The following is a 13064-nucleotide window of genomic DNA, read 5'->3' as shown; positions in this document are numbered from 1 at the left end:
GGCAATTACAACAGTAACTAATTTCACAATCGAGTATTTGTAATTAATTGCAAATACATATACAGGCCTAAGCAAAAGTTATTGAGTTCCCTAAACCCATAGGTTACCCTCTGGAGTCGCCACTGGTAGAACCTATCTATTGAGTACCATGAGAATTTTACCCTCCCCAATTGCCCAGAGCATTCAAAACAATGCCCCAAACATATTTCCGAGTATGTGAGCGCTGACAAACATATTTCCAAGTATGTGAACGCTGACACAGTGAGAGAGAACAGTGCTTGATGTTCAAAAAAACTACCACCAAAATACTGGTAACATAAAGAACCATGCTGCTTGTTGACAAAATGACATGCATAGAATGGGATTTGAACAATTCCAACTATGAGAACATGACCCTACAAAGTACTAAAATGCAGATGAAGCTAATTGAAAGCAAGAACCTGAGCTAGATGTGTTTTTAACACATGATGATTTTGCAACACCAAATGAGCTAGAGAAAATACTTTCAAAACATACACCCAACTCTTTACTGTCTGAACACCAGCTTTTCAATCCTTTGCTACAGAACTAACATCAGAAGCATTGCCATTGTGAGCAGATGCCAGAGACATCACATCACTGGCTTGTGACAGTGGTTCCTGCTGCTGTATAAGAGGCTGTTGTTGCTGGTGCTGCAACTGCTGCTGTTGCTGCTGAAACTGGTGGAGCTGATGTTGCTGAAACTGATGTTGTTGCTTATGAGAATGTATCTGGAGCTGTTGCAGCTGTTGTGCAGCCAACAACGTATGCATCGCCTGGTTGTTAGAGTAAAACTGCTGATTGCCTCCAAAAGATGCTGGAAAGTTCATCATAGGTCCGCCATTTGCCATGCCTTGCCCAGTTAGCACTTTCAGATGCTGTATCTCCTCCTTTAGAGCATCATTCAATGCTACATATGAAGAAGATAAAGAAGAAATAGAGCAAAATATCCATTAGAAGTCTCCAGACAAAACTCCAAATAATCAGTAGATGAATTAGTTATTAACGAATTCCTATCGAAGGAATTTGCACATGCAACTCTAGCAATCTAAGGGAAGTGTTTTCCTGGGCTTATGTTATTCACTAGTAAGGTATTAAATCCATTATCCACATAGAGTTGCAACCAGTATTCAGCTGAAGATGTTCGAAGACACTGAAGAGATCATGGAGAGGAAAATTTTGAGAGAGAAAATTATGTTAGGAAATTGTTCTCATCTGCCCAAATACAATTGATCACAGAAAGCAAAAAAATAAGGTTCTGGTTGAATATGATCATTGAAAATTTCTATGGTGTCAAGGGCGTTACAAGGTGACTAGTATCCTATTGGTATCTCCTAACCACCTTATATAACTTCCTCATATTTCTCAACACAGATACTTATCCAAATTTTTAATGGATTAAACAGAATACCTAATACATGGTGCCAAACATGTCACTAAATATATGAATTTCTGAGTGTGCACTTCTATAACGACAGCATAACGTTATGAGAAACAAAAGCTTTTGTAATTCTAACATCTGAAATATGCAACTATTTAACCTCCACAACCAAACCATAAGAATTCAAAGTACTAACTTTAAAATAATTGGACTGTATATAATATTTTCCCTATATCATCCAAGGGTGTGGCCTAGTGGTTCAATGAAGTTGGGTTGAGCACCATGAGGTCTCAAGTTAAATTCCCAACTAAAACACCCACAAGGTGATTTTTTTCCACCTGTTCTAGCCTTGGTGGATAGGGTTACCTGATACCTAGTACTTGTTGCTGGTGGGAGGTGGCAGGTATCCCGCGGATTTAGTCGAGGTGCATGCAAGCTGGCCCGGACACCACAGTTATCAAAAAAGGAAATCCCTATATCACCATCAACCAGGTCCAAATTCAGACTATGTTTGGCCTTCTTATGTCAAGCTGGAATTCATGTGTAAGTTTTTGTAGATTAAAATAATATGGCAGAATTACTAGTATTTTAAGGTCAATACACACCAATGTGAAAGTTATGAAGTATATCAACAGTTTTTGTAGGCAGAATTACTAGTATTGTAACGTCAATACAAACCAATGTGAAAGTTATGAAGCATATCAAAATTAAATTTACTTCCTTCTGAAATTGAGGAAAATTTGGAAACCAACCAAGCCTAATTACAACCAGATATAACTTGCTGTTGATAATCTATGTTGCTCGGACTCTTCAAAAATGTCAACGGGTGCATGTCGGATTCGCCAAAGCTAGCGTATTTTTGGAGAATCCAACACGGATGCAGCATCGAAAGTGAAGAGTCCGTGCAACTTAGTTGACAATTAATCCAGTTAAAATCAACTTGAATGGTCAAAAACTCGACATAACTACTGTGAGAAATATAAGAGTAAAATATTATTGAATTGTTGTAACTACATTATTACATTGAGACCTTATTTATAGACACTACATTCCAATCCTTTTCTTAATAGGACACTACATTACAATTCCTTTCCAAATAGGATTCTATATGTTATTCCTATTCCTACTCATATTCTAACACTCCTCCTCAAGCTGGTGCATATAAGACATATGTACCAAGCTTGTTATAGATGTAACTAATATAAGGATTGATGCGGGACTTGGTGAAGATATCTGCAAGAAAACTGATAAGGACTGCTTTGGACGTTTGAGAGACCTCAACTAAAACGGAACAAACTGAAAAAGTGATCCAAAAGTAGTAAACATCACCGGAAAGTCAATGTGTCATTAGAAAATTGCCGGAAAGTGGTATAAAATATAAGGGTCATCTTGAAATCAAGAGATGAGTAGATCTTACACAAGATAGTAACCGAAGAGCTGGACGGAACATACTCACGCGGCGGATAATTAGAACTTAATGGCTGAAAAGTGGTCACCATTTGAGAAAAAATTATATGGGTAGGGTCGAAATGATGACACGACCCTACTGAGAGAATTATATGAGTAGGTTGGAATGATGACACGATTCTACTGAGGAATAGAAATTATATGGGTAGAGTCGGAATGACGACACGACCTTATTGAAAAATAGAAATTATATGGGTAGGATTAGAATGACGACACGACCGTACTGAAAAACAGAAATTATATGGGTAGGACCCTACTAAAAAAGAGAACTTATATGGGTGGGTCGGAATGATGGCACGACCCTATGCAAATCAGATATGAGGAATCCCTATAAAGACGCATGGAACTACGCAAATCAGATCTAAGGAGTCACCAACAAGACGCACGGTGCTATGCAACTCAGATATGAGAAAGTTGTCCGAAAAGATGCACGGTACTACACAAATTAGATATGAGAAAGTAGGGAAAAGAAGTGTGGTGGCCTAACTTTTGATAACATGATCATTGCTCGGACGGGCGGCATATATGGATTATAGCCGCCCGCCGACAGCGGAATCTCTTTGATTCTCTACCAAGATCATAGTCTCTGAAACCATGTGAGAAATATAAGAGGAAAATATTATTGAATTGTTGTAACTACGTTATCCATTGAGACCCTATTTATAAACACTACATTCCAATCCTTTTCCTAATAGGACACTACATTACAATCCCTTTCCAAGTAAGATTCTATATGCTATTCCTATTCCTACTCATATTCTAACAAGTACATTTAAGATGCCATTGAGAAACGGCAACCATTATTCAGGCAGATAAAAAGAGTGGGCTATGGGCAAAAAGTTACTAAAGAAGTCATGCTCAGATTCTTACCATCTTGCAAGTGCACCTGTTGTTCCATTGTTTGTAAGCGCAGTTTAAGTTCACTGTTTTCAGCAGTCAGGCCACTTGTATCTCTCTGTTTCATGTGGAGAAAAAAACGCAAACATCTCAAAACCAATAATCTTATCTTATACATGAGAAAAAAGTTGAAGATAAATATATCTGTGCTTTTTCCCATGTGCAAGCAGATGCTGCAGATTCTAGACCAAACGCTTATGTGCTTCCATCACTTCAACCACAATCAAACAACTTGTTTCCAATAACAGAAAGCAACACAAATAAAAAGAGAAAAGAACACAAACAATTGCTGGGCAGTGAGGGCAACTGATATACACCTGCAACAGGGTCAACTGAGCAGATAAAGTAGTTGCTTCCGTTTGCAGAGTCTGAACTTTTCTCTCAAGCTCTGCTATATATCTCATTTTCCTTTCCTTTGATCTTGCAGCTGACTGCCTGTTGGCCCAAATCCTGTTGCACAGCATAGGCAACTACAGTGATGAGTAACAAATTAGCTTAAATTTTAAACAACTACATAAGACAAATCTTAATAAATTCAAGGAACACGAAAGACCTCAAAACAGCAGAGGTGCACTTTAAGCCCTACCGAGAGATGTAGGGGTGTTGGAAAATCAAAGCCAACAGAAAATTGACAAGTGGTTTGGTAAGATTTGGTTTGGTGCTCAGCAAGAAAAGAATAACAATATTTGGCTTGGTTTGGTATTAACCTAGATAAATCAAACGGAAACCAAACTAAACCGGCAATATTTTTTGGGGGGATAAGGTACACAAATATTTATTTTAAAGAAACTTGTATATAGTTTAGAGAATTTTCATAAGTTTTTGCTTCGTGGCATGTGATTTCTATATTGGGTAAAATCCACTGAAGCACATGGCGCCAGTAGAGAAGGTCACGTGGTGGTAGGATCTAATGAAAGCAAGGAGCTGACAAGTTGAATCCCTCAAAGAGATATCCTCAAAGACAAGAGGAAGGATTTTCCGGAAACAAGAGAAGAGGATATGAATGAAAGGGAAGGACCCCTGCCCGAATGGCGTGGCTAATAGGACAAAAAGGACAGATACGCGGGCGTCATCATACAGATCGCCTGCACGTGTCAGGAATATTGGCTGGAACTATTAACGGCATCACCACGTGACCTATGATCATTGGTATTGGTACTCCAGGGCTCGAGTGAAGCTTTCTTATTGGCTGATGCCCACCCTTGTAACCTATAAAAAGTTTATTTCCTTCATGTAAAGGTATTCTGAATGTTAAGCAATACAACAACAACACTCTTATTCTTGAGCTCCAACTTTACTTTATTTACTCAATCTTTAACTTTAACCAATTCTATTTCCGGACGTTATCAGGGCTAGGACTAGCATCTCTAGATTAGTTCCAGGAACAACATTGAAGCTCGAAGCTTCCTACTCTTTATTCGCTTGCTCATTTTACTTACTAATGTCACAATATTCAACTGTTAATAACCAGAACTAACAAATTAAATTAAGACGTGTGTCGTTAATCTCATACAAATTTAATTGTACTACTTTTTCCGTTAAAAAGTTTGGCGCCAGGTCAACTGTGTTGGTTTAGCTCACCTAACTTTACTTTCTTACTAATTTGAACATTGTTGTTTCACAGGAACCACCTATGGCAAGGAAGGTGACCATACTAATGTAGAAAGGGCCAATCGAGGAGACACCAGGTCGAACCGCCCTCTGTGATGAACAAAATCATCTCATTGAAGAAACACCCAGTTTCGATATTGAAAAGCTCAACATGACTAATGTGAACACATGGAAAAGAAACACAGGACTAAGCTTTGATGAAGCATAGTCAAGGGGAGAGAAGAGTGGTACAAATTTGGAAGGTCTCAAAGAAATCTTGTTGGGACTCATTAAGAAACAAATACCATACTGGAACACATGAAAACACAGGATGAGAAGGTGGGGGAGTTTTTAAATTTGGTAAAGTAAGCAAATTGTATTAGAAAGGCATCCAGCAGATGCAAAGTTGCAATGAGAGAGTAAAATTAATAGCTTAAACTTAGATACATGAAGCTCGAGCAAAAGATCAGTAAAACAATCAAAAGTAAGTTGCCTTAGAACTCCATTAAATAAGAGCCAAGGAGCTAACAAAATCCAGAAAGTTATCAACACTCTTTACTCAAGGGGAGTTGAAGAGCATCGTGAGTCAAATGACCTCCAACACTCGAGGGGAAACAACGAGCACCACCAGTAGCAATAACCAATCGAAAGAACACATGGCCAACGAAACTGAGGCCAACTCTGAGGTTGCAGCATCCCTCGCCCCCGTAATATAGTTACTGAGAAAAGAAAATAAGACCCATTATTCGGAGCTGAATACACGGATGAACCACATACCAAGAGCGCCGACAGTTATTAAAGGGCCGAATTCCAAGAGTTATGTCAAAGTGCGTTACAAGGAGTGGAGTAACCAAACCAATCGTGAGGGTCAAACTGACGGACATACCAAGAATGATGGGATCACAGACCCCGGAAGCACGTTTTGTTTTTTCATATTGGTTGTTACCGGAAATGACTAGACCAAAGAAGAAGAGGGTTCGGTTATTGGCAAGACATTTGGAGAAACCCTATCGGGCGGAGCACTAATCTGGTATTCCTTCTTGTCCGAAAACTCTATCGGTTCTTCGAATATGTGTGCAGATAGCTTTGTCAAAGCACATGCTGGGACGAGGAGGGTACAACACCGAAGGCGGACATCTACAAAATAGAGCAAGGCGACACCGAACTGCCTCAAGAGTTCGTCGCAAGGCTCCAGAGGGAAAGGATTAGCAGCCAATGGTCCCAGATGACTGCGTTGAGCAGCAAAAGCCTTCACAAAGGACCGAAACCCGAGGAGTTCGAGTAGTGTTCAAGGAAGCGTGATGTGGAAAAAAGCGACAAGGCTCCGCATCACACATTACGCGAAGCGTGAAGCGATGTGAGCACATCATTCAAGTGAAGCGCAATTTAAAAGAAAAAAGATTAAATAGAGCATCCAACTGTAAGACTTCAACTGAAAAGACCACTACAACTACATAATCAACAATAAAGACTATATACAAGCAGAAGTTTAAATTAAACGCCAAAATCACAAGTTTGATCCCCGAAACACCTGCTGCGAAACAGACCAGCAAAACAACATAGACCACAATAGCAAAACAGTTCAACAAAATAGCAAAACAAAAAAAGAAAGAAAAACAAATCTAAATAAAGAAAAACAAATCTAAATTAATAATGCTTCAACATCTAATTCTTGTTCTTCTAAAGCTCATCTACTTCATCAAGAAGAAGAAGACGAAGAAGTCGCAGTAGTAGACTTCAAAGTTAACCCCAAAAAATTGCAGCAACGGACACTTTTTTAATTTAAAATTGACCCTAAATATAAAATCAACATGAAGCAACTCTTTTTTAAAATTTAAAATTGACCCTAAAAGAGAAATCAACGTGATGCACTCGCATTGGCTCGGATCTCACATCAGCACGCATCTCCCATAACCTTGTGATTGTGATGCGCCCGCTGCTGTAAGGTTGGCTAGCATCAGCCACACGGAGCGAGATGGGGTCACATCATCGCATTATGCGACGATGCGAATGCATTCCCGAACACTGGGAGAGATTAACCGGGTTTGAGGCCAAACCTGGGTTGATATGCACAATTAGTACGAGACAAAGATTCTGAACGAAAATGATTATTGTTGGATTCACAAAAAAATGCTCCAGGCATGGGAGATCAACCCAAAGTTAATCGATAATCAATGAAAAATCAGTTCAAGGACAGTAAAAGCCAATTCCAACGGGAACATGACCCGAATCCAATTGGGAATCAGTCTCGGAGTCGCTATTCCCACATATGATGAGTACGAGGCCGAGCCTGCACTGGGGTGTTAGTACTCACGCCAAGGATAGTCTGCGGTTCAATGAAAAGAATGATAAGGATCGGGTATGCAAGGGGTCACAAGTGAAGGAAGCACACAAGCCCGCAAGTTATGCACTGAATGAAGTCCTGTGACTTTCGGAATATTGTTTTACTATTGGTCCTTCATAACTGGTTTCAGCCATCCAGAACATCAAGTAAGCCCGGTTCCCTAAACTTGTTAGATCAGACCCAAACACAAGGGATCAAAGTCTCTGGAGTAATTTTCATGGTACTCATGAGAATAGGACTGAGGATTGTCGACATCTCATAAAAGAGTAGCCACGTTCTTGAAAAATGGCCACCTAAGAGAATTCTTGAGCAATGAGGCAAAGAACAACAACGCGAGAAAATCTGAAGGAGATAGACAGTCAAGAAAGACTGACCCAACTTGGCCGACCATTAATTGAAAAAGAATCATAACATTGTTGAGGACTGTTCAAGTATGGACGTCCGGTGATGCTATGGTATTATCTCTTTTTTTTGTTTACCTACTTTTCCTTTGTTCTTGTTTCTCTTGGCATACTGACAAGTTTTTGACAATGTGGAGGACGCGTATTAGGATAGAAGGTTAGTAGGGTAGGTATTGCCCTGCTTGTTGAGATTTTAGGCTTGTTGGGTTTGTTGATATACTAGCCATAGTATTGTAGTCCCTGCGTGTAATATATATCATCGTTTCGTGTTTATTGTGTTTAGATTATTTTACTATAATGTTGTGGCTCTTGCTTTTACCTTGTAAACTCTGCTCTGTTTCCTTGTTAGTTGCTATACTTTTTCCACTGTTTCCTTTTTCTTTGTACCTGAATGTGCTACACTTGAGCTAAGCTAAGGGTCCTATTGGAAACAACCTCTCTACCTCCACGAGGTAGTGGTAAGGTCTACGTACACTCTATCCTCCCCAGACCTAACTTGTGGGATTTCACTGAATATGTTGTTGTACGCTTACAAGTTAAGGTAGCTCAGCTAGGATCCACTTGTTAAGCCACCGACCCCGACAACAATGACAATCACTAAGTGCGGCAAAGCACAGACAAAGGACAGGTAGAGAAAAAGGTACAGTTTGTCTGTTTTTGTTCCTTCATATTACAAATTGGACATCTCACAATGAGAAGGACTGAAGCTCCAAAAGGTTCGCCCCGTAAGTCTCGTGATCGGACATCTCACAATGAGAAGGACTGAAGCTCCAAAAGGTTCGCCCCGTAAGTCTCGTGATCGTGAAATGATCATCTCACCCACAGCAAGGAAGAATAAGGTCATTCTTCACCCCAAAAAAAAAAAATGATCTAAGCCTAAGGCACCATCCAATAAGGATTTTCAACGCCCTGAGGGACTGAAACTTTAGATAAGTGCATCTGGACCCCAAGGATACACACGCTACACTCTTTTTTACTTTGAGCAGTTTTTGTCCCAATCGAGTTTTTCTGGAAAGGTTTCTAATGAGGTAGCAACAAGCGCATTATGGGTCTGATAAACGTCTATCTTTGACCCGATAAACGAAGATGCAACAAGTCTGCAAGCTTTCACTAACCTGCAACCTAAAACATTGGGGGAAGGAGAAAGTAGGCTGAAAACCTAACAAGTCAGACAAAGAACAAAGATGGGACGATGATGCCAACACCAATATAGCCGCTGGATAATAAGTCTTTTGCTTTTTTTTGTTAAGAAGGAAGGGCGCAATATAGGGAAAGACAAAAGAGCCTTAAATTAATAACAGGAGAAAGACCGAGACTAAAATATTTGTATAATATCATCTGCAATGAAGCAAACATTTAAGCTTTCCCACAAAACAAAAGCATAATGAAGCTACTAGCCTACTACTAAGTTTAGCACAAAAGGCATGGGGACCGGAAAAGAACAGTTGAACTAGGACAACAAAATAAAGCTTAAGACAGTGAGCCATCCCATTACTTTCTGTAATCTATGCAAGCAACTAACTTTAAAACGAAATATTGCTAAAGTTATTTGTCTCATATTGGCTCTAATCTTATAAAGACAATACACGGGCTCCTTATATGCACCACCATTAGTTTACCTCTCTTCATTAGCACCCCAGGGTGCAATTGCCTACTTCACACTCCTCGGAAAGGCCCATAGTTTTGATCTCATATATTTTTTCCGATAAAGGTGGAACCCAGGCAAGTATGCCAGGACCTCAACTATTTCACTGGCTACTTGCCTTCTACCAGCAAAGATAGTCGGTAACTCTGCCAACAAGGCTTAGGCAGATGCAAAGTAATCATCTAGTGTTTTTCCATCTCTGTTGGGACTAGTGTCCAAAGTTTGCACCCATTTCATTGACCACTAGGTCATACCCTTGGGCGCTTAATCTTATATGTTCCCTGAACCTTCCCCCTCCCTGTTATAGACAAATTTAAAATGCCTAGAAGGCAAGGGAGGGGCAGTGGCCCACATCACAAACAACAGACACCAACTTTAGCTAATTTAGAGAAATCCAAGAAAGCTAAAATTTAGTACTTAGAGGTGGATTTGAACACATCATAAATGAACTCCAACTTTGAGTTTTTTCTGATGTAGGCTCATGGAAGGGAGAGGACAAGAAACAGAAAAGCAATGCATAGGGGAACAGGAGAAACTTGTTGGTACAGATAAAATAGAGGGGCAGAAAGGCCACGTCTCTCTATTCTTTCTTTATTTTCCTTTCCAGTTACCGTCATTATTTCAGTCTTATCCAGCCTTTGAAAGAGAAAAGATGACAAAAGACTACGCTGGCAAACTTTTAGAAGTTCAATGACAGAACTACTTCGTTAAACAAAAAACAAAAGGTTCTAGGAGAAAAGAGATAGGGAACATATACATAAAATGCCTAACCACCAACAGAATGAATGATTATCTTCAAACAGAGCAGACATTCATAAAACAACACTGTAGCATAATATCTATAACTATTCTAAACATCCAGAACACATTTAGGAAGTCTACCACCAGACCTCCACGTTATGGTTTCAACCTAGGCAATACCAAGTACCAATAAAGCAAAATGCAATGGCAAAGCCAAGCTAAGATAATGTGAATGGACTGCTACAATAATGAGCAAAAACATTTCCATATAAAGCCTTACCGCTTGGCACGTTTCGGATCAATAAGAGCAAGTTCAGCAAGCTTAGCAGCAGACGTCGCTTTCTTAGTTTCAGCTGAAGATGGCTCTTCCACTCCTGACATGAGCATCTCTGGTTTGATTGTAGTTGAACCATCCATGGACTGGCTATGCTGATGTCTAACTCTTGGCTTCTCACTAACAGTAGGAGCAACTTTATTTGTCCCTGATGTCATTCCTTGCGTTTGTGATGAACCTGAAGCTGCAGCTGCTGAAGAAGACTCACCCACTTGGAAATCAGAAGACAACGATGAAGAATTGAGCTTATCCATGTCAAGGTACATTGAGAAGATGTCTTCCTCAGTCTCGTCTGACAGAGACGGTCCATCTAGTCCAACAACACCAAGATCACTATCAAAGCTAATATCATCAGGAAGAGTAAGAATTTCTGAGTGGGCACGTCGGTGACCAAATTTTCTAGGTGGGTTATCAGACATTCGGCTTATATCATTACTAAATAGGCTTGACTCCACCGACAAACCATGACCACAATGACCCGATTCTGAAGCATTTCCAGGTCCTAAGGGAGGTAAATTTACTAATCCAGGTTGTTCCGACTTTACATTGGAACTACTACCAGGATGTGAAAATAATGAGTATCTCCCCGATGGAGGCAACGAAGACTTATCCTTATCCATACAAGCCCTCCAACCCAAAACCTTCAGATTAATGATCTTCAAATGTTAACAGCACAGAGACAAACCCAATGTCCCATACATACATACTCCAAATTCAAGAACATTAATAACAGAAACACAAAAATCAACAAATAATGACAGTTTTCGCGGTCAAAGCAAGAAAACGTTATAGCTGGAAAACCACAATACAAGATGCTTTTACTCTGCATTTAAAGTCATGAGGTATTCAAATTCCACGGAAACCAATAACTCTAACAAAATTTAGCTATAATGGAACATGAAACCCCTTGCTGAGAGACATTGTAGATTCCGCAAATACCAACCAAGCTTGTCCCACATTATTTCCTCTGAAAATTGAAAAAATAAAAAAACAGCAAAATGAGCAAACCCCACAAAAATTTATGATACGGAGATAGAATTCTGATATACAAAAATTCTATACAACATAGATTCAAGAAAATAACAAAAACCTGTTATTCGAAAAAAAAAAACAAAAAAAAACTAAGACCTTAACAACCCCATTTGACGAATTTAACAAACATCAATGGAAAAAACATTAAAAAGGGGAAAAACACAGAGCACGAAATCAAATAGATGGGTAATAAAGAAAAGAAAATAATTTAAGAAAAAGAAGAGAAAGGGGTAAATTTTCTTACAAAGTATCGATTTGGTATTTTGGTTTGAAAATAGATCTGCAGAAAAGGGGAAATGTACAGAATCCAGCGGCTTTATCACATAGAGAGAAAAGGGAAAAGCTGTGGAGATGATTAACAACGAGGCAAATCTGTGAGAATCATGTAATTGTAATTATTATTATTATTATTATTATTATTATTATTATTATTATTATTATTATTAAAATGGTGGAAATTGAAATAACATAAATTCGGACAGGATATCAGGAAACCGGAGGACATGTTCCGACGCTTTCAAACTCACATGACCCACCTATTTATTTACTTTATTTAATTTATTTTATCTTCAGCTCTCCGCCCAAAAAGAAAAAAAAAATGTTGTCCCATTCGTCACATATTAAGGGCTCGTTTGGTTAGAGAAGAAGTTATCCCGTAATTAATTATTTTATTTTTAAAGATAAATAAAAATAATATTATGTTTTTAGAATAATAATTTCATAATAATTTATCTTATACATTTTATTCTCGTCAAATGAGATAAGTTCATTCTAAAATTAATCATACAATTTTGTACCAAATGAGTCTCAATTGTCATATTTCCTTTAATCTTTCACATATCCTTTAAAAAATGTAAATTAGAATATTTTTATTTACCACTTTTTAATATAATTAATATTATTCACTTCTAAAAATAATTAATTTTAAAAGTAAAATTGATAAAATATTTTGAACCAATTATTTTAAAGAGAAAATACCTAATTACTCTCTGAACTATATCCAAAGGGGTCGTTTAGTTTGAGGTATAAAAAATCCAAGGGATAAGTTATTGCGGGATAAAATAAAAGATCACTTAATCCCTTGTTTGGTTGGAGGGATTGATCCAATTCAGGATAAGTTATCCCACCATTTTTCCCTTAGTGATGGGATAACTTATCTCATATACATGATGGGATAAGTTATCCCAGGTAATCCCAGAATAACTAATCCCGGT

General features: G+C 38.5%; 1 protein-coding gene across 2 annotated transcripts; it reads right to left on the bottom strand.

The window, feature by feature from the left end:
* Window positions 1–262: 262 nt before the first annotated feature.
* On the bottom strand, window positions 263–12379 carry LOC107873170 (probable transcription factor PosF21). 2 transcript variants are annotated; one of them, XM_016719917.2, is made up of 5 exons: window positions 12095–12379; window positions 10765–11785; window positions 4081–4213; window positions 3737–3821; window positions 263–928 (listed from the first exon to the last, which is right to left on the bottom strand). In XM_016719917.2, exons 2-5 carry the CDS (start codon window positions 11436–11438, stop codon window positions 549–551), a joined length of 1272 nt encoding a protein of 423 aa, XP_016575403.1. In that variant the 5' UTR covers window positions 11439–11785; window positions 12095–12379; the 3' UTR covers window positions 263–548. The 2 variants fall into 2 exon arrangements, with proteins under 2 accessions (XP_016575403.1, XP_047270828.1); XM_047414872.1 differs by having other exon boundaries at window positions 10765–11128; window positions 12095–12245.
* Window positions 12380–13064: the final 685 nt, after the last annotated feature.

The sequence above is a fragment of the Capsicum annuum genome, chromosome 6 (genome assembly GCF_002878395.1).
Source record: "Capsicum annuum cultivar UCD-10X-F1 chromosome 6, UCD10Xv1.1, whole genome shotgun sequence".
NCBI lineage: Eukaryota > Viridiplantae > Streptophyta > Magnoliopsida > Solanales > Solanaceae > Capsicum > Capsicum annuum.
The sequence above is the reverse complement of the archived record's forward strand: the minus strand, read 5'-3'. Positions and strand labels throughout refer to the sequence as shown.